The sequence below is a fragment of the Colossoma macropomum genome, unplaced genomic scaffold, assembly GCF_904425465.1.
Source record: "Colossoma macropomum unplaced genomic scaffold, Colossoma_macropomum, whole genome shotgun sequence".
NCBI classification, from domain to species: domain Eukaryota; kingdom Metazoa; phylum Chordata; class Actinopteri; order Characiformes; family Serrasalmidae; genus Colossoma; species Colossoma macropomum.
The window spans coordinates 1587085-1611755 of record NW_023495014.1 but is presented as its reverse complement, the minus strand read 5'-3'; the positions used below and the strand labels follow the sequence as shown (position 1 = coordinate 1611755).

At 38.0% G+C, this 24671-nt stretch overlaps 1 protein-coding gene across 1 annotated transcript in view; it reads left to right on the top strand.

Moving 5' to 3' along the window:
• Window positions 1-24671, top strand: part of cdkl5 (cyclin-dependent kinase-like 5) — a 71842-nt gene that overhangs the window by 12719 nt on the left and 34452 nt on the right. The window contains exons 4-5 of the mRNA XM_036561133.1: window positions 18723-18768; window positions 19188-19324. Coding sequence (XP_036417026.1) covers window positions 18723-18768; window positions 19188-19324 — 183 coding nt within the window. The remainder of the gene's footprint in view (window positions 1-18722; window positions 18769-19187; window positions 19325-24671) is intronic.

Below are 24671 nucleotides of genomic sequence, written 5' to 3'. Positions count from 1 at the left end.
AGGCCTTAAAATAAATGAGCTATTAGATAAATCTGTCTAGCAAGCAAGACTGCCAATAAGCCATTTCATACTCCAAAGAGAAAAATGTCAATTTGGGTAGAATCTACACAATTTCCATGCTTACGCTTTTGCTTTGCTCTTTTTTACCAAAGAGCTGGACAAAGAGTTAGTAATTTTTCAACCAGTAAACTCTCTTCCTGCTCCTTTATAATGTCTGTGGTACAACCTAGTGTTAGGTAATAAATTAAGCTAATTAGCTATATTATAATAAGCACGATAGCTGATAATAGTGTTCTATAATGAACAAAAAAAGACAACTACATAATTAATCACGATGATCTGTAGGACATTTAGGTAAAATGTGATGCTCGTGAAAGGCCTGTATGAGAGCATTACCTTTTTTGGGAGGGGGCTCCGCCAATGGTCGCATGGAATGCCACATGATGATGACAAGGAAAGCTCATTCTGGTCCATGTTTTTCCTACAATTGTGAGAACAGTCATAAGATAAGAATCTCTATCCAGCTACATTCAAGTATGTAAAGGTACTCGGAATACCTTTAAAATAAACATGGAGAAACATTACAGGATTACTGTCAAACATTGATCTTGTTCATTTGCTAACTGTGTGTATGTAACTATGAATGAGTTGTTAGTTGGCCTGTCACAATTAATATTATTATTGTATTACTATTATCACAATATTAATTGCCTGATTGAAGTTATTTAAGCCAACCTTAGTTGTTTTCCTCAGTTATTAACTTTCACATTCATATGTTTACATCACAACAGAATTAATTAGGTGGGTCTTTATCAATTATGCTAAGGTGAATTCATTTAAAACATAAAAGAAAGCAGAAAACGAAATTGATACAAATTGTGGTAACAATAAAAGTTATTCTAAAACTTCTAACTAGAAGGCAGTAGTGAGTAAGAGTTGGGAGATGTTAAGTATCAACAGCTAAAGCTACGTTCACATTAAGCCTCCTGAAATGACCCGCATGCGCACACCCTACTCAGTAACGTCACGTGAATAAATCACGTGCGTCACGTGCATCATCAGCAAACAACCTAACGATCAGAACGAGCCTTTGCTGTGAAGATAATTAACTCTGAACATCTCTCAGCTGTTAATTATTAGAGCGAGACGAAGTTGGAAAAGTTGAGATGTGTTTTTTTTTTCCACCGTTTACAGGCTTTAACTTCTGTTTGGCGCTGCTGCCATGGTAACGCTGAATGATGGCGCATGCGCAGTTGAAAAAAAGCACACGAATTCCGATCTGAACGTTCACATTAAGGTCGCATGGCCATGAATCGGATACGTATCCGATCTAGGACCACATATGAAAGTGACTCAGGTCAGATTTGAGAAGATCAGATTTGCATGTCCACACAGCCATGAAAACATCAGATCTCAGTCGCATTAGGGCAAAAAAATCAGCCTCAACCTGGTAATGTGAACAAGATTGCTTATCAGCCAATTTGGTCATGTTAGGCTTGTACTTTCCAAAAAAAGACAATTACATTTTTAATTGCAGTGACTCATACGGCAATTTATCATCAGTTAAAATGTCATGATCATGACCGGCCTAGTTGTAAAAGGGTCAGTTTTTAAACCAGCACGTCTTGTAGATTTTATTTGTTTGTTCCTTATCGTTTGTCCCAGTCAGACATGTTGATAGTCTTTAGAGAAGCTGGGAATACAGCAAACTGTAACTTCAGACCTTTAGAAAACCCAGCTCTTGGCTAGTTACTAAGAGAGTCGTTGTCTTTGCTTATTGGCACTGACTTCTCCATTGTCCTTCTGAAGCTTTCTCAAGCAGTGCTATCCCACAGAGTAACAGATATGAATGGCCTATTGTCAGGGCCTGTAGAGGGCACAAGTTACTTTTGTCTGTCGACTTTGCTTGGATGCCTGTGTTTGTGTATAATGCATCATTTGGTTTGGTTGTTAAAAGAGTTGCAAATAAGATTTTTACATTTAAATTTCATTTAAATGTTTTCAAAATTGTGTTTCAAAGTGACCAGTAACTAAAATCACAACATTTTCTGCCCATTTGATGATAACACTATAATATATTAAAAAAGGATAATAATTAACAATACAAACCCAATTTTAAGAAACTGAAGACAATATGTGAAATAATAATAAAAACAGAAAGAGTTTTGCATGCATAGAGATTTGTTTGTGATTGAAGATTTCAACCTGATTGTAAAAGATTTTAACCTCATATAGCCTTACTGTAGACAACAACAGTACAGAATTTTTTTCAGCATTTGTGTAAGCTTTTTCAAGCCTGCTGGGCTAGTGTAACCCCTGGAGCAGCTTGGGGTTAAGTGCCTTGCTGAAGGCTACAGTGGCAGCAGTCAGAGTGAGGACAGGGACATTAGAACCTCCAGCAATCTGAAAGTTATCGCTGTCGACAACCCTGCTTCCCCACCTGGGATTGAAGCCAAAAGCCATTTAATCCCTGCTGTGGCGCACTAGTCCAGAGGGCCTCTGATTACTGGCTCGTAGTTGAAATGTGAATATACTTTCTAGGAATGTTACAATTATGAGATTTAGGGCTGTCACAAATTAATCATTGATTAAAATTTATGTTCTGATGAGTCTGCAGTAATTAGTTGATTTGTATGGTAATATGCAGTTTGTATTGACAGTTTTGATAATACATATTGATGCATAATGATTATAAATATTTGAAATTCTCCTACTTGTCTTTTTTACAGTAAGATACAGAGCCTAATGTACTTACCCATCTTAATATCTTTTCCACGTAATGTTTTTAGAATTCTTTAAGTGTTTTTGAAGGCTGTGATTGGTTTGTTAGTGTTCAGTTAATTTTTTTGTTTCTTGTTTTTTTTTTAATCTGATTACTTGATTGCTAATTTATCATAACATTATGACCACCTCCTTGTTTCTATGCTCATTGTCCATTTTATGAGCTCCACTTACTATATAGGTGCACTTTGTAATTCTACAGTTACAGACTATAGTCCATCTGTTTCTCTGCATACTTTGTTAGCCCCCTTTTACCCTGTTGTTCAGTGGTCAGGACCCCCATGGACCCTCACAGAGCTGGTACTATTTGGGTGGTGGATCATTCTCAGCACTGCAGTAACACTGACATGGTGGTGGTGTGTTAGTGTGTGTTGTGCTGGTACGAGTGGATCAGACACAGCAATGCTGGTGGAGTTTTTAAACACTGTCCACTCACTGTCCGCTCTATTAGACACTCCTACCATTTCAGTCCACCTTGTAGATGTAAAGTCAGAGATGATAGCTCAACTGCTGCACAGTTTGCGTTGGTCATCCTCTAGTCCTTCATTAGTGGTCACAGGACGCTGTTGGCTGGATATTTTTGGTCGGTGGCCTATTCTCAGTCCAGCAGTGACACTGAGTGACACTGTGTCTGAGCAAGTTAAGTCAAACTAGAGCCAAACAAATGAACTTGCAGTGCACTGTTTCCCTTTGTGTAAGTGTTGATCATTTGAGCCCTGGAACGAAAAACAGTATAGATTTTTTTTTTCTCAAAATCATATAAGCCTGGGGTAATGTTGTTTGATGCTCTGTATTTAATGTAAAGGGGTCACTAAAACATAAATAAAGCATAGTTTGGCTTTTTAATGTAAAAGGTTGTACAAAATACAATAGAAAACAAAATAACTGATAATCCCAAAAAAGGTGGAGTGGTTAATATATGTTTTTTTCATTGGAGGGGCTCATTGATATTTCTCCAACTTTTCTTTAGTCTTTTAAAAGATGTATGTGTGAAGTTGTAGCTGGGGGGAATTCTTTTAGGAAGTTTTGTATGTTGATGACCACTGATGTCATTGGCTGTCTTAGTAGAGGGTGCAGAACAGGCGGTGTGGCTTAGTAGTGAAGATTTCCGCAGTGGCTGACGCAGAGCATAACATAAGCAAGACCATACATGTTCTACTTTTTAAGCTTGTTTGCGATAAACGACCAGATATAGTAACTAAATCATGAGCATATTTAACACAGAAACTCTCTAAGTCTCTTTAAAATGAACTTTTGTTTCATGTTAGCCCTGCTAAGATAATGCTATTTTCTGCTAGCCTCATAATAGAGATTTATCTGATACATTCGCATCAAGCTTATGGTGGTGAACTTTTATGGCATTTTATAGCAGCTCTCTAGATGAATTGCAGACATTTGAAGTTCATAACAGATGCTTAAGTACATATTCTTTACTTCAGGTGTTGGATAGTGACTCCTTCAGTATAGATTTAAACCTGTCTCTGAATATTACTGGAGCCTGTTATCTTAGAAAGCCCAATTTGCTCTAATGAGACCATAATATGGTCCAGTTAGCCCACAGAAAGCCTGTTAACATCAACAGACAAAGTCTGTTGAATCAGTCACTTCCTTGTTGTGATGCAGCATCAAACCACAAATCCAAACAGGCTATAGAATCTTGTGCCTTGGGGATAACAGCAGACTTAACATTTCACAATTTTTTGGAAGGTAGAGATGATGACAAGTAAAGTATATGTGAACTGGCAAGGAAATGCAGTTTTGTTTACTAGGTCTCCTTAAATGTTTAGTTAATCCTTTGTCGTCATCATATCAGCCTGGAAATTCCATATTGATGCACCTCTAGCTGACAGTGACAGTCCAGATGCTTTTCTTTCTTTTTCTCTATTGGACTTAGCAGTTTGATCTAGTAATGGTCATAAAGGACATTATGATGTTTATAAGTCCACTAGAGTGTTTTACATGTTCTGTTAAAGCAGCCTATAGAATACCGTAAAACCTACAGTTTTGGGTGAGGTCCTGAGCAAAACGAGGAATGTGTGAAATTAAAAACCTGCACCCCTTGGTGGTCAGGAGGTGTTATTTTTGCAGCATTTTAACTGAATCGAGGGCAGGAAGAAGAGGGGATGCATGTGTTTGTGCGTGCATTAGCATTAAATAGGTCACCTTGAGTGGGAACGCTGGCAGTGCAGAGATGTGCTGAGATGGTGTGAGGCTCACAAGATAATGCTGAGATGTGCCTTGCAATGCTAGTAATGTTAGCATTTAGTGCAAACAATATATTGTGTGGTAATCATAATCGCAGCCTTGGCCTCTGCAGTATGGCACCAAGAAAGCTGCAACTGAGTGCATTTTAATTTCTCTGAGGCTGATGAGTGTGCTGGGAATAAAGTGTTTGTGTTGGCATATCACAAGTTACATGCACCTGCTGTGATGGATATTTTTTTCATATGATGTAACTGTATTACAATTTGTACTGGGAAGCAGCTGTGCAAGTTACATTTGGGTTTTTTAGGCTGCAAAGACAGAAGATAAGAACATGAAGGGCAAAACCAACTCCTACCTCTTGTATCCTATATGTTCAGATGAGATCAGTTTTATATTGGGAGGTGTGGTAATGCATTAACAGACATCTTAAAGATTTTAGTCCCGTCCAAATTTGTCAAATCAATAGATTCTTTTAAATGAGATTATAGTTGTATTTGCTTTAGGTCAGTCAACATATGGACTCGTTACATAACATCGACCATAAAATTCCCTGTTTTGAGAAGGTGAATACACCTTGAACGTTCAAGCTATCAATATATAATGTTGGCTAGCTTGTTGCTAACAATACCTGCTTTTACGGAAGCATTCATGCTTTTTTTCCACTTTGCTCAAAATTACAGAGATTGAAAATCATGTGATTCCAAGCTCCAACTTCCCCCTTTGAATGCTGCATAACTTGAAGTGAGTGCCAATAAATGCAGCAAAAGCAGCACATCTAACCTTTTTCTACTTTAGTCTTACTTTAATAATGAACAGCTGAGAGCTGTTAAGAGCAAATTATCTTTGCAACAGTCTTTTTCTGCTAGTTTATTGACACATGTGGTGAATTCGTGTGACGTTATTGATTTGAATGTGCACACGCAGGTTGTTTTAGGGCGTAAGTTTGTTTGCATTTATAACAGATATGAGTCGCTTACCCACATGGATATAAACCATCAAGTTAGAAAGATCAAAACTGAGTAAAGATTTAGAATTGTGCACTGAGGTTTGTAGTGTGAACAGCCAAAGTGTCATGTCACGTTGTTAGCTGTGTGTTTATTAAGTTTAAGTTAAGTTTGAACATGATAGCCTAGCCATGATAGCCTTTAAGTTAAGTTTGAACATGATTTATAGTTTTAGGGCCTGTTTACACCTTGCATCAACATGCGTGTAAATTATAACCAGTTCAAAAGTAAAACAGAAGTGATATATTTGTTAATGTGCTTTTTACGTGGGTAAATTACAATCAGTTCTCATCTAATCCAATCGGGGATGCTTTTTTAGTAAAAACTGTAAATAGAATCCAGCCAATGTATATGCAGGTATGATCACAAAACACATGGTAATGTAAGGTGTAAACAGCCTCTTAAGTGAAGCGATTCAGTTAAAAATAGCACATTTTAAAGTGTTGCGGTTTTAAAGAAGAGATATTGGACTGGTATTGGAATCAGATAATACTCAAGGTTTTAATATTAGCATAGGTGACAGAGAAGAAAAAGTGCTATCGTGCCATCTCTAGAATAACCACAGACCAATTGTAAGTGACTTTAAAAATGTATAAATATTCTGTTACATCCTGTTTGAAAAGAGTCTTTAAAATTTGTAACAAAAACAGAAAAAGAAACCCTGTAGTTTGATTTTATGTGACAGTTTTGACTGTTGGCTGTAAACCCCGAAGCTAATGTTTTTGATGTGGCCAACTTTGAATCTCTGTAACTTACACAAAGATTTCTTGTCTTGCGTAAATCAGTCCTGTGGTAGCCTTACTTCATGGACATTAAAACTAATCTTATCTAAATAGTGCTGTCTGTTGTCTGCTTATGTTTAAACATGATTAGATGTTCACTGATTCAGTATCAGTTATCTGTTGAAATGTAACATTTTACATGGGATTGCTGGTGAAATAGAGTTGGATTCACAAAAAGTCATGCTTTATTGTTGTGAAGCCTCTAACAGCGTGAATTGTGAGCTGTCTGACAGTTGATTGCACATCCAGTTTTTATTGTGTCAATCCAAGGCAATGCCCAGCAGTTTTCAGCAAATCAAGCACGTCAGGGTAATGTCAAAAAAAAATATTTGCACGCCTAGTGAGTTCGATCCCAAGCTTACCTGCTTCATTGTGCGGATACAGGAAAACATGCCTGCTCTGTTAATAGGATTGTTGCTCATTCAGTGAAGAGCAATCAATATTTATGTCAAAATGATTTGGATGAATGTGTCCTAGAGGCTGCATTTTTGTCCTGTTCCAGCTCCCAGTGAATCTAAAAAACGTAAACAAGGGCTGGAGAAAACCAATTCATTGATTTAGGGATGTCAGGAGTTGGAACAGAACAAAGGATCACAAGAACAAAAGACTCAGGAACCCCTGTGGTAGAGGCCAACATGCATGCACCACTCAGTCTATGATAACAGTAATGGTTGGATTAATGGGTGTCATTTTCTGCTGCAGCTACTTGAGGCCTGGCCTGTTGCTAATTTAGATTAGCTAGTTCATTTTCTTAGTGAGATTTACAAAGTTATTTAATATTTATGGCCTTGGAAATATTAAAGCTATTGTTCATTTTCCGGAAGTAAAAAATTTCCAGATGTTGAACCCTGTTGTATTTAGATTTTTACTATCCAGTTTTGACATATAGTCTTAATAATCATAATTAATTGACATAGCAAATTTGTCCAACAAAGTAAATTTACTGTGAAATGCTGCAATTTATTATCAGATCCTTTGAGAAATCAAGTAGTCCTTGTTTTGCAAATACTGAAGGAATGTTTTGATGAATCCAGCTGTTCAGTGGAACACAAGCCTCATGAAATAAGGCTATAATCACCCTAAGCTAGTACATCATGAAAAACTTTAGCTTTGTCTTAGAGCACTAATTATGAAGGGCCATTTTTTAAACTGAGCTGCTGCCTGTAGCTTTTGCCCATCCTGTGAATTGGAACCTCTAAAACTTGAGCAGAAATTGAATTTAGGCTGTGATTTACTCTCTCCACCTCAGCATGCTGCTGGAAAGGCACTGAGCCTCATCAAATTTGCAGTTCGACATCAAACCAAGAGCGCTTTGGTGGCCCTGAAACCCAGCCCTTCATGAATTATGTCGTGTTTTGTGTCTCAGCAGCAAGGACGACCCAGGTTACGCTGGTTCGGCCTGCATTAGCGCTGCTGTATTACAGCTACACAGCTTTTAAATGACATGCTTCAGCTGGAGGCATTGTTTAAAAATGAAGATGTTGAATTTTTTTTCCTTAAATGTTTTTATATTTGGACCATAATGCATGATTTATAACACACGTTCATTTCAGAGCAGAAAAGCTGTCTCTGCAGATCACCGTTTAGTAAAGAGCACAGCAATGAAAGAAAGAAGTGGCTTTTCCACAGTTAGGACTGTCTGCGTTCAGCTCCCACAACTCATACATAGAGAAGCCTGCTCGCACATAGAGAAACCTTCCAGGACCCCATTATCTTACATATGAACATGCAGTGGCAACATGAACACTAAGAGCACATGGAACCTAAGGAACTCAAAACAAGTTTATAATGTGTAATCCCACGAATAGCTCATAATAGATGAATAAGCCAAAAGTGCCAGAAGTCTTGATAATAAACTTGCTTTCCAAAGTTTTGAATCTGTTGTGATAATAACGATTTCTATTATATTTGTGGTACTTATTGTACATTTGTCGGGCCCAAAAGCCTCTCTTCTGCGCTCAAGGCCCATAGACAGAGATGGATCCTCCTAGCACGTTCTAATACAGTTACCTTAAGAGCTAACTGCAAAATAACTTCTTCTAACAAAATAAGAAAAATGTCAAAGTGTAAAAAGCAAAGTAAAATAAAAGACTTCAGCCGCTGAGTTCTTGTGGAAGGAAGGAAAAGGCCTTCTGCTTTATTGAGCTTGGCTGGCAAGATGGTTCCCGGACAACCACAATGCAAAGAACATGTCAAAAACACCCACTTTTATATCCTGTTTGGGGCGATGAAGAAATCTATACCATCTTACCGTCTGTACCTCCCATTATCTCCAAACCTCTGCACTTGGGAACCCTTATTTCCAATCATACATGAAATATGTTTTTTAAAAAATATCTTATCTTAGTTGTACCAGAATGTTCCAGTACCCAAGGACATTAGCTTTTGACTGGTTGCATTGTAAGTTCACCTGTTCCAGGGCTGGTTCTTATCTCAAGGGCAGTTCTTCTTGCTCACACAGCAGATCCTAACAAGCTTCAGGAGGCCCCTTTTACAAACAGGCTTTGAAGCTAAGGCCTATTTTACAGTGTGAAGATTACTATTCTTTGGTTAGTAAACACTACTTGTTAACATTATCAGAAAATAAAGATTATTTATTCAAAACATCCATCACATTGATCTTTCTACTGCCTTAGTTAAAAGTCAGAGTTGAAAACGTTTTGGACTTAACTGACTTGGACTTCAGACTAAAAGCCTTTCGCTTTGAATGAGCCTATATGTTAATTATGTTGATTTTATTAACATAAATGATTGAACATTCTATTTTGTCACTATCAAAACAGTTATAACACTCCCAAAACTTTGTGACAATTTCAGCTCATTTTGAGCATAACTCAAAAATACCAGTACGTAACTAGCAAACACAGCTTAAAACAGTTGTACACACATAAAATTATAATATTTTTCATGTAAACACAAAAATGTTAACTTAATTGCAGAAATTATGTTTTCAGTAGTGACAATTCTAAAGGTTACACACTGATTTTCAGACTTTGAGACACAAAAAGTGCCACCTGTGGACTAAACACTATGTGTAGTGACATAAAAACATGGGACAGCAGTTTAATCAGCATCAGTAGAGGTTTTTATTTAAAAATTAAATTCATGATAAGTCTAAATCTTTCAGCTTCACTTCAAATGAAATTAAAAAGATCTCTCTATAAAAAAATTACTGAAAAAAATACAAAATAGGAAAATTAAATATTTTTATGAGTTAAAATTTAGAGGTTAGTGTTTGCGACAACCACCTCACAACAGAAAGTGCAATAGAAAATACCTATAAATGATGATTTTGCCTATATTCAGCTTATTACTCTCGCAATGAATGTCTTGGTTTTAAATAGATCATAACATAGTCCTTGTATTAAATAATTGTTTTAAATTTTTGTTTTAAATAGGTTTTTATTGTGGGGGTTGGAACCAATTCAGTAGAATTGTCTATATATGATATTAACTTATAGTATAGATTTAAATAAGACTCAGATGAAGTTTAAATTAGATTTATAATTAATTAGACAAATCAAAAGATTTTTTTCCAATATTTTTGGGGTAACGAGAAGTTATATAATGATGAATAACTGTAAACGTTAGGGCTGGGACCACTTGTCAGTTCATAGATAATTATTGAAAACTGCCATGTAATTTTTGTGTGCATGAGCAATGTGATCGTGATTCAGAAGTCTGTTCACATGGAGACAATTTAAAAACATGACTTGTGAGGGAAGCAAAGTAAATATCATTCTAACTTTTACCACCGTTAACCAGATACAACACTTCAGAGTACATCTTGCGACTGACTACAGTGAGTAACAGAAAGTAGTAGAACTAGCAAAGACAGATAGCACGACGCTGACAGTTAGCTACCAAGCTGTAGGGACGACTAGTGGATTCCTTGTCTAACATGAAAATACTCACTGAAATACTCCAGATGTACTGAATTACTAGAGGAAAATGCAGCAGAGCGACAGTCAGATTGCACTTCAAGTGTGTAACTGCCAGAGGTAGCCATTCCACAGAGCACACAGGCACTGAATTACTGGCAGAGCAGTATTGCTGAAATCACTCGAGCCCTGCTCTCTGCACCTTGTAAGAGTATGGACAACGAAAGATTGTTTAGTATTGCTTCAAATATCTTGAACAAGAAGAGCAACATACAGCTGAAATCCGAAATGTTACTCTTTGTGAAAAAAAAATCTTAGAAATGTAAAGCTCTGCCTATGGCACATTGTCCTGCATTAAAATATTTTATCTTGCTGCTAAAATTTTTTTGTCTGCAAATAATTCAAGTTTGTGAGATTGCAGTATGTCTGTTGCCTACCTACGAGTCTGTTGCCACAGTTAATCGTTTAATTTGTTGCTCTTTGTGTCTGAAAATAAAACTGAAAATGGTTTAAAACGTGAAGCTGTAAGACTGCGCCTGTTTCACATGAAGTTGTTGCAGTGTTAGAGTTGTTTCTAATTTAAACAATTGTTGGTATTTTTGCCTGGGTAGTTAAGTGTCATGCTGTCCTGTCCCTTTGCCCAATCCACATCGGCACCAGCTGTGCTAGAGGGCACTCAACTATCGGTATCAAACTCACAAAATCAGCCCATCTAAAATGAAAAGGTCTTACAGCTGTGTCACTTCTCTGCTGCAAATGGAAACTGTCCTAGGTATACTGAGTATAACTGTAATATGCTTATAAATTTAAATATATTGAATTTTTATTTTCTTTGATAATTTTGTCCCGATTTATTGATTTTTCACAATTGCTTGACGTCCCAGCACTAATAAATGTACCTGTTTACAATACTTTTTGGTCAAGTTGCCTCAAGATTGAATAATCACTTTTCAAATATGAGGCATTCTGGATAATAATTTTGTTATAACTTCATTCTTGGTGCTGCACAGCTTTTTCAGTCACTTTAGAATCACTTTAGAACTCTGTTCATTCTTCAGAATGTCTTTCTTTTTTGTTTGTTTTTTTTACTGCTTCTTTCTTTTTAGTAATCATTTGAAACATGTGAAGTTGCACTGGACCAGCACATTTATCTGCAACTTTAGTTTTGTATTATTGAAAACAATAATTTCAAACTTTTGAATGACTTCTGTGCAAGTGAAGATGGTGATATAGTGCACCCCAAATGTTTTGGGACACTCCATGGCCCCTGTGTGTCTTGTTAAGCTGTAGTTAGCCTTTTACAAGCACAACTGCACAATATATTTTAATCTTAAAAACAAATAATACACTCCAGGTAAAGTTACTTGCTGGTCTTACCATTGGCCGGGTATGTTAACGTATGGTGTTGTGCATTTGTTTCTTAGATCCAGTCCTGGAGAGCAACATCAATGCAAAGTTTAGTATTCTCACATGCCTCGACTCATCACATGCTGCATAAAACACCAAAAAATTATGATTAAAGTAACAAAACATTTAAAATGCATTAAAAACCTATCCTTTAGCATTAACAATATTGTTACAACACAAAAAGCCTTTCTATGAGGAGACTTTTTAAAGCACTGCTTAGCTAAGGCTACTGAGGTCAATGTAAAATTTATGCCATATAGAATTACATTGGCTGATGTCAGATTTGATAAAGATCAGAAGTGGTCATAAATGCATCATATCAGTCAGGCCCTACTTTTAGTGAAGCGTCTATAATTGTTGGTGTTGTTGCTAAAGGAGACGTCTCAAAAGTCTGTGTCTTGTGATGTTCTTAGAAATGCTACAAAAATAGAACACACAGACAGTTTTTTTATTTCCCTCCATCTTTCTTTTGCTCTCTATTTATTGGTGGCAATCTCAGGGTTGTGGGCTACTAGGAGCGGACACACATCTTTTAGTACTGCCAGTTATCTTGATCCGAGAGCTGTTGTCTGCCATCATGGAAGGCCAGTCTTGCATAATGAGTGCTTGTTGATAAGAGTCTAGTAGACAGGTAATGAAATGCTGTTGTGATGTGTATCATATTACATACATATCACAAAATAAGGCCACTAACAGAAACAGTGTTGGTTATCTTAATGCCCCATTGTTCCAGGTGGCGTTGCTCTGCTGGTAACGCTGTGCTGTTCCCAGACTGGGCGTAGTTAGGCAGGAAAATGAGAGGATTCCCTCGTAGGATCGATAGTATAACCTAATAATAAAGTATAACATAGCATAAAAATATGTGACCTTAATTCAAGTCAGGTGTAGACAGTTCTAGAGTGTGTAAATTATGTGATCTGTCAAACCGTTCAGGTTGTCGTGCTTACACTCAACAGCCATGGGCTACGCAGCTGACTGAGCATCTGAAACTAATGGAATAATTGACTCTTTCACTGTTCAAAATGTCATTAATACATGAAAATTAAGAAGAAGTGTTCAAGTCGAGACAAGATCTATGAAACTAGCAAAAATGTCTGGAAAAAATGTTTGCAGACTGGTTAGGTATGCAAAGCAAAACCCCTACATCACTGCCAAGGATCTACAGGGAGATTAGGCTAGGAATAGTAATGTACAGGCCGACTGTTCACTGTGTTGTTGGACAAGCATCATCTGCGTCGGTGTTTCCCAACTCTGTTTGTGGAGGCCCCATTTCACTGCACATCTAAGTGCTTTGCCTGTTTGAACACACCCACTTCAAAAAGAAGAAGGGAAAAAATCCTAAATCAAGAATAGGAAAATTCTTAGCTGGCTACAAGAAACGTTTGGAGGCTGTGATTTCAGCCAAAGGGGGTGTCTCTAAGTGCTGACTGAAACAACATATGCACATGCCACATTGTATGTTTTATTTTTTGGTGATATGTTTAATTTAGCAAATAAACAATAATTGTGGATTTAAATTTGCAGCAGTATTTAATGTTAAAGTCTGTTCCATGCAGAGTTGGACTTCTTTTCAGTGTGTAATTTGTCCAGGAGTGTCCAAACTTTTGCATATAGCTGTCTTCCTAGTTTGAAACAATAGCAAGGTATTTTTCTATAATAACCCATACTGCAAGCCCAGGACTGCAGTAAAGAGAACACTCCTCGCTCCAGGTTAACAGGTCTGGCTTGACACCGAATCGTTTCTTTTCACAATCGGAGTATCCCTGCCAGGATGCTTTTTGAAGCGAGGATGATGAGCGGCTCCTCTGAGGAGAAAGGATGTGACAAAGGCTTCAAAGTGCCTGTTACAGCACAGTCGGCCACGGAGATAAGATGACGCTCGGAATCAGGCGCGCATGGTGAGCTCTGTGGGGCTGGTGATTATGACAGTGATTGGCCTACAGAGGAGTGAGTCTTTTTTGGAATGTGAGGTTCTGGATTTTTTACATGCAGTCGTATCCAACTTATTCCTACGCCCAGTGATGCTTTGAGTGCCTTATGGACAGAACTTTCAGAGCGGAGCGTAAATGCACAATACTTTAAATGCTAACATGTCAGAAATGTGGAAATAATTAAAAATATAAATGAATGATATTGGGAATGTTCATGTTGCTTTAGATGCTTAAACGCTTTAGCTACACAAATTACTCATGCTAATAAAGTCATGTCATTTGTACTTTTTAATTGTGTTTACTCTAAGAGTCAGGTACAGGCAGAAAGCTGTAAAGCAATTACATAGCAATGTCTAATATAGAAATCTGTACTATAAATGCTCCTTGTATGTTCATCATGGAATATTGGTATTAAGCTGGTGGGGTTAGCTTGCCGCTCTATTGAAGTTTGACTTTGTACGTCACAGTTTTTAGGTAACTGCTTTATTAAAGGCTTGAATATTCTTTTAAACTTGAACTTTCTTTTAAAGGCTGTCTTTCATTATTGTAGGATTAGTCTGTTAGCCAGTTAGCTAACAATTTCTGTTGACGTGCTCAGCCTACTCTAGTGAGGGTAGAAAATAGCCAGTTATAAAAAGAATTTCAAGAGTAAACCAGTTAAAGAAAGTCTGTTAGCAGCAGTGCGTTGTCTGGTTCAATTTAATGAGCGCAGATTTCAATGCTAACAACTGGGCTTTTTCAGTGAGTCATCATGAAACCATTTAATTCTCATGCTTGCTGTTCTTGCCATACTTTCTTTTTTGCTTAGCTGTAGTGACAGCCGCAAACTGCACGTTGTTCATGCCTCAGAGACATTTAACAGTATGAAAACGATAACTTAATAAGTAAGCACACTTTCTTTGACTTCACTAAAAACAGTAACGAACAGCACTTCCATTTCTTAACTGGAAATTTCTAATCTCTAAACACAGTGGTCACATGAAAAATAAGGTGGGTATAGAACTGACTGAATGCCATTATTACTTTATAAGTTGAACTCCTGTGTACTCCAGATACTCCTGGTACTTCTCAGTGGGTCATATTAGGTAGGGTCCAACTGATAGGAAACTTTTGTCACAGACAGTGATTCTGATATTAAAGCTAAAGATCGCGCTATAGCAGGCATACTGGGGACCTTCCAGGACAAAGTGCTGCAGATATTAGCGTCTACCCTCATCCAACGCTCTGAATTCAGTTTATGAAGACCTTGCTAATTATCTGATGAGCTGAATCAGGTGTGTTTAATGAGGCAGTGTGCTGAAGTCTTCAGTGTTTTGGCCCGTTAGGACTGGAGCTTGACACGTGCACTGTATAGTGTGGTATAAAAACATGTGACCTTTAATATTGTAAGGAACTGATGATTTTCTTCACTTTAGAGATCTGTATTCCTCGTAATATAAAACAAACAACTTCAAAGAAATATTTTCTTATTATGCATTTTTGCTACTACCAGTAGGATTGTGGAACCTTAATGTAAATCAATACATATCGTTATATTGGTCAGGCCCTAATATTAGGTCCAAGTACAGCTGCGTCATAATGCTAGTGCTAATACATTTGAGGCTTTGTTTGGTGGCTTTTTTTCTGTATCCAACAAATTGTGATTAATTGTTATGTTTACCAGTATCTATAAAAAAATGTCTTCCAAACTACTGTGTAACAGCAGCCATTGTCTCAAGAAAAGTTTACACAAGGGAGCATTCAGAGCAATCTTGTGGGTCTAATATTATTGTGCGTTATTTGACATTATCTAAATATTGTTGTATGAATCTGTAAGATCATTTGACGTGTTTTACAGGCATGTATTAAAGCAAAAAAATGTAAAGGACAAGGAAAGTTGGCCTGAGGTCATAAGGGAATGAAAACATGTCTACTTTATTGCAGCGCTTTGCTTCTGTCTAGCTGAACTGAACTAAAAGCCAATCTATGGTGAATTTGACTGAGCTGTTTGTTGTTTGCCATTGTATGGTTTGATTCACATTGTTCACAATTTCTGATTAGGGTTGGGTGATGACTGGCATATTACGATGTCTAGAGGGAAACTCTGCGGTGGGCTATGACATGGGGGTGGTAGGGGATCATTCAAAATAAACGTTACTTAAAACCGGAGACATACAAAGTTTAAACAATGTTTAAAAAAAGCCTGTTATGAGCTATAAATTAAACCAGAGCTGACAGAAAAACTTGATGCTAAAATAGGTAGCTACCATAGTAAAACTACAAGGAGCTTTATTGAAATGCTGGTTTAAAAAACAGATTTCTACATTAGACATTGCGGCAAAAAGGGATCTTTGTCTGTACCTGACTCTCAGTGTAAACACAAAAGTTTAAATTTAATTTTTTAACTTTATTAGTGTGAATAATTGGTGTCACATTAGGCTGTAAATGGGATCCTCTGACTAAAGCCAGAGACATTATAAATGAAGAGACTGCTCACTGGTTGAAATATGAATATGAAACCTCAGTGCTCAACATGGTGTCTGTTTACGGAGAAACTCCTGTCCTTCAATAAAAAGAGCCAGTGAGCTTGCTGGTTATACTGTGAGCAGAGAAATGTCGATAATATTGTGGCACTAGTTGGGAAAGCCTCCCTCTGTTGTGGAGATCGGCGCAAGCGTGGTAGCCAGAACAAGCCCAAAAATCACGGGTTTTGTGCGTTACAGAGCCAAACGCTACAAACCATTTATGAAGTTTTTGTCACATTTTTTCGGACAGTTCAGTTATGTTTTTGAAACAGTAATTTGGCTTTCAGTTTTGGGTACTTTGGTCCCTTTATGTTCAAAGAGATAGGAGCCTGGTCTTGTATGACTAGAAATAACTGACCAGCGGCATTGCATAGATGGCCGCTGAGTGAACAGACTTTCTTATATTGACTTTGCTAAGGCCCCCCCCCCCGCTGTCGGTGGTGGTGGTGTGGAATCACGATGCTAGCTCAACATCATGATGTCTGTCAGCCATCGACACTGCACAATGGCATATCTATCAGCCCCACCCTGTGCATTACTTCATAACCTGTGTGAGTTTTGACATCCTTTGATATGTAGGTCATCCTATTCGACCCTGTGTCTTCAAACCAGTAGGGCTTATATAATATTATGTAGCCCTGTCAATCAGTATAGGTGGACTTCAGCCTTTGTTAATTGCTGTCAAATTATGCCAAATGGCAGCACAGGTAGGAATTGAAAGAGGTTTTCAATCTTTGAGATGCTGCTCTTGCTCAGTAATGCTCTCTGTACTGTGCCTGTAGCTGCATTTGTTTAGAGTAGCATTTTAGAACTGTGTTTTGGTGTTTTTCCTGGTTTTTCATAGCAGCATTGGGGCTACCACAGTTCAGACATCCAGTGGCACATGGCCTTGAAGTCTAGCTATGAATTAAGTCACAGTTTGATAATGGGCTGCCCTTCCAAACAGTTGGTAAGCGCAGCTTTACAGTAGAGTAGTATCATACACTATTCGACCCTCCCTCCAAAACAGTATTTGAAAAGACTTTTGGATAAAGTGGCCTACAGGAAGATCTAATTATATCATTTACAAATAAATCAACCCTCTGCATTGCCCACCATCCATTATACTGTTCATATTTCTGTTAACAGAATTTGCAGGTGTTTTTTCTCATGAAAATGGAAGGACTTCAAGTAGCGAGTGCAAGTAGTGCTAGTGCTATACAGCCCTGCATTTTGGCCATTAGTGCACAGCGTACTGTGACACTGCAGTGGAGAGTTGTTGTGAAATATGAGTGTACCCGGGTGCAGAATGATGGTTGGACATTAACACCAGTAGCAGCAGGACTTTGACATGGTGGAACACTAGCTGTGAGTGGTTCAGAGCTAATGACTGCTTCCCACCAATTGTGCATGACGACATTGTGTTTATACTGTACTAATTAGTGTTAGTATTAGTTATAAAAACTGTTAATAACTGTTAGCATGTAGTTGCAAAAGTTAGACATGACACCAGAGTTGGGAGGCAGGAGGAGTGCTGGAGTTAGTTTTGCGATATTATGATTTTACAATGCATTGTTACACATTTATTAGAAATATGATGGGCCTGTCAGGATTACTTTATTAAGCTTAATTACTCTGAATGTTCATAATGCATATTGTAAACTGTTTATCACTTCCCAGTGACGTTTCCAGAAGATTTGAAAGGTGACCCATAGTGTGTTATTGTTCACTTTCCATTTTAATTGCTTGGCCTTTTTTCAAAAAACTCTGATTATTTGATTAATCAGCAAATTAATCATCAGATTACTCAATTACTAATGTAATCGATAGTGACAGCTTTAAATGTGATTAGTAGTAATTGGCATTTTGTCGTTATGGCTTTGTTTTAGACAATGTTTTGTATTAATCAGCAGTTCACCCTACAATTTTCTTAACAAACTATAACCTTTATTAGCATGGGAGAAGAGGTTCCTCTGACAGTTCCGCTGGTGCAGCTTCAAAGACTAAATCCATTATGGCCTGTTCAGTTAATAACTAAGGCTAGTCTCTGGCTAAATTACACTGTGAATAGGAATTCTTAATTGATGGACAATTTAAGTATGTTAAGGATTAATCTGTATTTAGAAAGCCATCCCTTAGAGCAGTTCTTAGCCATTCAGTATCCATGCTGCTGTACTGAGAGACAGATGAAAGCCTTTTGATAGCAAAAAGGACAGAATTCACACTGCTTTGCATATCTGCTTCACAGGAGACGAAAGAGCTTGTGGCCATAAAGAAGTTTAAGGACAGTGAAGGTAAAGGATGATTGAATGACTGTTATTGCATGTTGTTCGTGTCTGTGACACACTGTCCCTTATTTGCATCATGACCATGCTTCAGTTTTGGCTTTAGTTATGCATTTTATAGCTGACTAATTTATTAGCTTTTCCATTCAGTGTTGAATGTAATTTGTAACTGTTACTGCATGTTGGTAGCTGAATTTTATAAAATATTTCAGAAACTTATATTGCAAAACAAAAGAAAACACTAAAGAAGTTTTTGTAAATAATACATATGTGCAATGTGTGTGTTATTGTTGAAACAAAATAGAGAGGCAAGAAAGACTGATCTCATTAATGAGACCTTATTAAACAGTTGTCAGCGTACATAACTAATGCTATAAGGGTTAAAAAGCAGGAGCTGCAGTCTGATCCCTTCCTGTTTCTCCTTACAGAGAATGAAGAGGTGAAGGAGACGACGCTGCGCGAGCTGAAGATGCTCCGCACCCTAAAGCAGGAGAACATAGTAGAGCTAAAGGAGGCGTTCCGCCGCCGGGGGAAACTCTACCTGGTGTTTGAGTATGTGGAGAAGGTCAGTCAAAAGTGCACACTTCATCTGCTGCTTAACTGGTGCTATGGTGGTTATTTATGGTGTTTGCCTGTTAATTACCTGGTCTTTTAGTATGTGGAGAAGATCAGCTTCAAAGTGCATGCTTAATCTGATGTTCAGATAGTGTTGATGAAATGCATGCCATACCTAATGGTTATATGGTGTTTGTTTTATTGTTTCACCTGATGTTTAAGAAAGTTTGCCCAGAGTGCTCTTGTGGAGAAGGTTAGTCCAAAGTGCAGGCTTTACTCAGTGTTTGCCTTGAGTCGACTGTGGGAGTCATCACAGAGTGGATGGTTTACATGGTGTTTGAGCATCTTTGACATCTGTCAGTGAATGGCATTGCCAGGAGGGTATTTTACAAAGCAGGATTTTTCAATCAGCTGGATAATGTAAGCCCAAAATTAGGTTTGCTAAATAGGAATATGCCTTGCCTTTCCTCCTGACTGGTTTATCTGGCTAAGAAATTCTGCTTTGTGGTAGGAGTGGGAAAGATTCTTAAATTCATTGCCGTTCTCTTTTGAAATGTGCATTGTTTCACAAAATGTCATAATCAACAATATGTTTATTGTTATTGTGATGAATTACATAGCACTATGCTTTTCTGAGTATATTGTGGATATTGTGAGTACCCTTAGAACACTGAACAGCAGCATGTATCACAAAAAAGACAGTCAGTGCATAGTAACTATTAGGGGTCAGCTGATTATCGGCCCTATCGATAAGTGGAGCCGATATTCAGCATTTTTACGATGATCGGGATCAGTGCTTGAACTTGCTTGCTTGCTGATAAAATGCTCTTTGTTACTTATGCGCATAACTGATGCAACCACGATCAAAAAAACATACTTCTGTAATGTGCCCCAATGTCCTGCCTATAGTATTACTGGATTGCTTGAAATGTGGATGACACATCAAGTACAACCGACCATCACTTCTGTACCCTGTCTCTATGTCCCGCCCTGTGTGAAGTAAATCCAATTAAACATGCTTTTCTCTGTTTGTGAAAGACGCGGTAGCAGCGCTCCCACAGCGAGAGGTCGAGATTGAACAATGCAGTTTGAATGTGTTTGGAATATGTATGGCTGTAGCAGAACCTCAGTGGGTGGCCAACTACGCAGACAAGCCTCCAGAAAGCAGTAAATTATTTGTAAAATAACTTATTAATTTTATTTTATAAATAAGTTATACACAATTTCTGGTCATTTTCATTTCTCCTTTTGTTTCTTAAAAGTACAACTGGCTGCAGCTTGCTACTTCCAAAGGTTCTACCGCTTTTACTTAGGCCAAACATGCTGTTTACATTTAATCATGCATCACATTTTCAGGAGCCAATCAGAATACGTTTGAAACATTAAACACGTCTAAGCACTACTTGTTATCGCATGAAGTACATTTTTGGTTGAACGACAAAATGAAATAAACATTATTAACAACATTAAAAAGTTAACATTCATATACCGTTGTTGCTTTTTACAAATCAGTGACAGTTTTTACTGCATGATTGCTCAGATGCTTACTGTAATGTTTTTTTAGCCTGTTTAGGCTTTCTAGCTTGCACCGTACTGTACTGTACTGAAAATGCAAACTCCACCCCTGATGTGTGCCCTTTCAGCACTACATCAGCGTCTCATCTTATGTAATAGTTTTATATAAAAATTGTGTAAATATAATATATACTTGTAAAATGTTTTGAATTTAAAGTGTTTGTGCCCCCTTTTTGAGCTCCTTTTTTCTTACAAATGTCATTGACTATTAAACTACTAAACTATTCAGCTATTAAGTTATTTATTTTTAACTGTTTATAGATTACTTTGAAATGTTTTACGGCACTGTGTTTGCAACCTATGCTGTCTAAAGCCAAAACACTTTATTTCTTGTAATGTTATAATATTCGTTTAATGTAAGCTCTGAGTAAGAGTTGCTTTCTTGTATATTTTAATGCTACAGACATCAAATTTATGGTAAATGAATATTGGGTCCAAATATCAGTTATTGATGTCCTTGATTACTAATAGTCAGTATCGGTATTGGCCCTGAAAAAATATATCAGTCAACCCCTAGTGACTACGTAAACTGCATGCAAGTAGCTGATAGGATGGCAGCCAATTATGCCATTCTGTTATCTTATTATCGCCACCCTTGGTTTCCTCCTTAAATAAAATCCCATGCCGCCTGGCTTGGACAGTGAACAAATGCAGGATCTCACAAATGCACTTTCAGGTGTGACCAACTAAACATAGGCTGATCAGCTTGATATTCAGCTAACAGACTAACAGGCTCTTTGAATGATATTCAGAGCTAGGCTTTAAGTTAAAGTATTTACTGTAAAACTGCAACATACAAAGGAACGCACGTCACCTGAATGTTTGTTTCAAATTCCGGCATAGCTAGAGCTGCCAAAGAAGTATTAAAAGCAGTGTCCGTAAGTGAATGTACAATTAACTAACACAACATTGCAAATTCCATGGGGGAGGAGGTTGTGGAACTTATCATTTGCATAAAGTAGAGTTGGTTAAAAAGTCTACTTACTAGGTAAAGGTTTCTATACTAAACAATGCTATACATGCACAAGTTTATTACTTTATATCACAAAAATGGAAAAGCTTATAAAATGACTATCAATTAATATTTCATGCTTTATTTTATGTATGGGCTGTTTTATTGGGTTAGGTCGCAATGCTCTATAGCATCACGTTCAGTCCTAACTGTGAATAGGCCTATATGATAATTATACACACGGCCATATGTACACTATATAGACAAAAGTATTGGGACTCCTACACATTACACCTACAGGAGCTTTAATGACATCCCATTCTACATCCATAGGCATTAACATGGAGTTGGTCCCCCCTTTGGGCCTACAACAGCTCCACTCTTCTGGGAAGCTTTCTACAAGATTTTGGAGTGTGTCAGTGTGAATATTTGCTCATTCGTCCAGAAGAGCATTTGTGAAATCAGACACTATTGTTGGATGAGAGGGCCTGGCCCTCAATCTCCCTTCTAGTTTATCCCAAAGGTGTTTGATGGGGTTGAGGTCAGGGCTCTATGCAGGCCAGTCAAGTTCTTCCACACCAAACTCAACCAACCATGCCTTTATAGACCTTGCTTTGTGCACTGGGGCCCAGCCATGCTGGAACAGAAAAGGGCCTTCCTCAAACTGTTCCCACAAAGTTGGAAGCATACATTTGTCTTGGTCTAAGCATTAAGATTTCCCTTCAATTGAGCTAAGGGGCCTAGACCAACCCCTGAAAAACAGCCCCATAGCATTATCCCTCCTCCACCAAACTTTACAGTTGGCACAATGCAGTCAAGCCGGTAATGTTCTCCTGGCATTCGCCAAACCCAGACTCGTCCGTCAGACTGCCAGATAGAGAAGTGTGATTCCTCACTCCACAGAATACGTTTCCACCGCTCCAGAGTCCAGTGGCAGCGTGCTTTACACCCTCCATCTGATCTGATGCTTGGCTTTGTGCTTGGTGATGTAAGGTCTGCATGCAGCTGCTCGGCCATGGAAACCCATGCCATGAAGCTCCCTGCACACAGTTTTTGTGCTGATGTTGATGCCAGAGGAGGTTTGGAACTCTGCAGTTATTGAGTCAGCAGAGTGTTGGTGACTTTTATGCACTATGCGCCTCAGCACTTGGCAACCCGCTCTGTAACTTTACGTGGTCTGTCACTTCGTGGCCGAGTTGCTGTGGTTCCTAAACGCTTCCACTTGTCAATAATACCACTCGCAGTTGATTATCTAGGAGGGAAGAAATTTCACAAAATGACTTGTTGCAACGGTGGCATCCTATAACAGTACCACGCCTGAAATGAGCTCTTTAGAACAACTCATTCTTTCACAAAAGTTTGTAAAGGCAGACTGCATGACTAGGTGTGTAATTTTGTACACATGTGGTAATGGGACTGAATGAAACACTTGTATTCAATGATTAAGAGTTGTGTCAAAGTACTTTTGTATGAGTGCAAGTGCAGCATGGATGAGCCATGATATGACTGCAGTATGCACCCAAGATCAGTTATAAAGGCACACGAACTGAATACCATTCGCCAAACAAAATGGGCTGTAAGATGCTTAACAGACTGGCTGGAACAAAACAACATTAATATTGATCTAGCAAAAACTGACAAAACTAAGCTAAACTTCATATTGCGGCAGTTTTATAGTTCAGTCTGATTTGGTCAGACTCTGAAGATGAGACTATACATTTGGCGAATGGTATTCGGTTCATTTCTTGCTAATTCAAGGTTGTTTAGGTGTTTTTCTATCACAGCTGCCAGTGTCAAAGCTTGCTCAGTGGTAATCACAGTTTCGGAATTTAAGAAAGCAAATTAGCCAGGACCACTTTGCTAGTTATGCGTTTAGCTAGCTAACGTCTTTGCAAGTGCTGCTCATTTTCCTGTTGTTTCCACTTTCTCACTGTCCCCCTCCTCTCGCCTGAGCTGCATTCATGGGTCAGGGGAGGTGTCAAATGAATTTATTTCAAAACAAATTAATAAAAATGCTCAGTATTTTTTTAAACAGTAGAAATATACTTTGGCAGGTGTCCATATACCTTGGCACACTGGCAAAGTATAAACTATGTGTGAGAAACATTGCTTTTTGTGTGTGCATAAAAGCACAAACAAGCCTGGTGAAGTGCGATAACAGCCAGATTTGGGATTTTGAGTTCGTTATTAGGCACTTGACTCTCTCTCAGCTTTATCGTCTAACGTGTACAACAAGAAGACAGTACCTTCTACAAAAGACTGGCTAAGTTTGTGATGCTCTGTGTTTCATTTTAGAAATCTGTTAGGACTTTATAACTCGTGTAGAGTATGTCCGGCTGGTCTATTGAAACTTCCAATGTTTCCACCCATTTTTTGTGCGATCCTCCTTTATTTTGCACAGCTTTCCTTTCAGTGAAAATGCATGCAGCAGAGAAATGTGCTTTTCCATGCATGTTGCCCATAAACTGCAAGCTTAGGCTCATGTGCCAGTTTTGTACATTACATGCGGACAGAGTGCGTCCTGAAGCTGGGGCAAAAGAACATCTTGGCCACAATGAGCATCATCATGTTGACATCATCATGTTGAGTATTTTTTAGTTTTTATTTTTAATGATTATTGTACTTAATGCTAAATTGTCCATGCTACTGAGGTTTATAAACTCCACAGTTAACACAATAATGCATGTTCAGGGTACAGGACATTATGCTTGCAGTGGGTTGGCTAGGCATCATTATTTGTGTTTGCATACTGATGTGGGGTATTAGCCGTAGTCTTTGTCTACATGGAAATGAAAAAATGTGCCTCTGAAATGACTAACCTTGCCCTCAG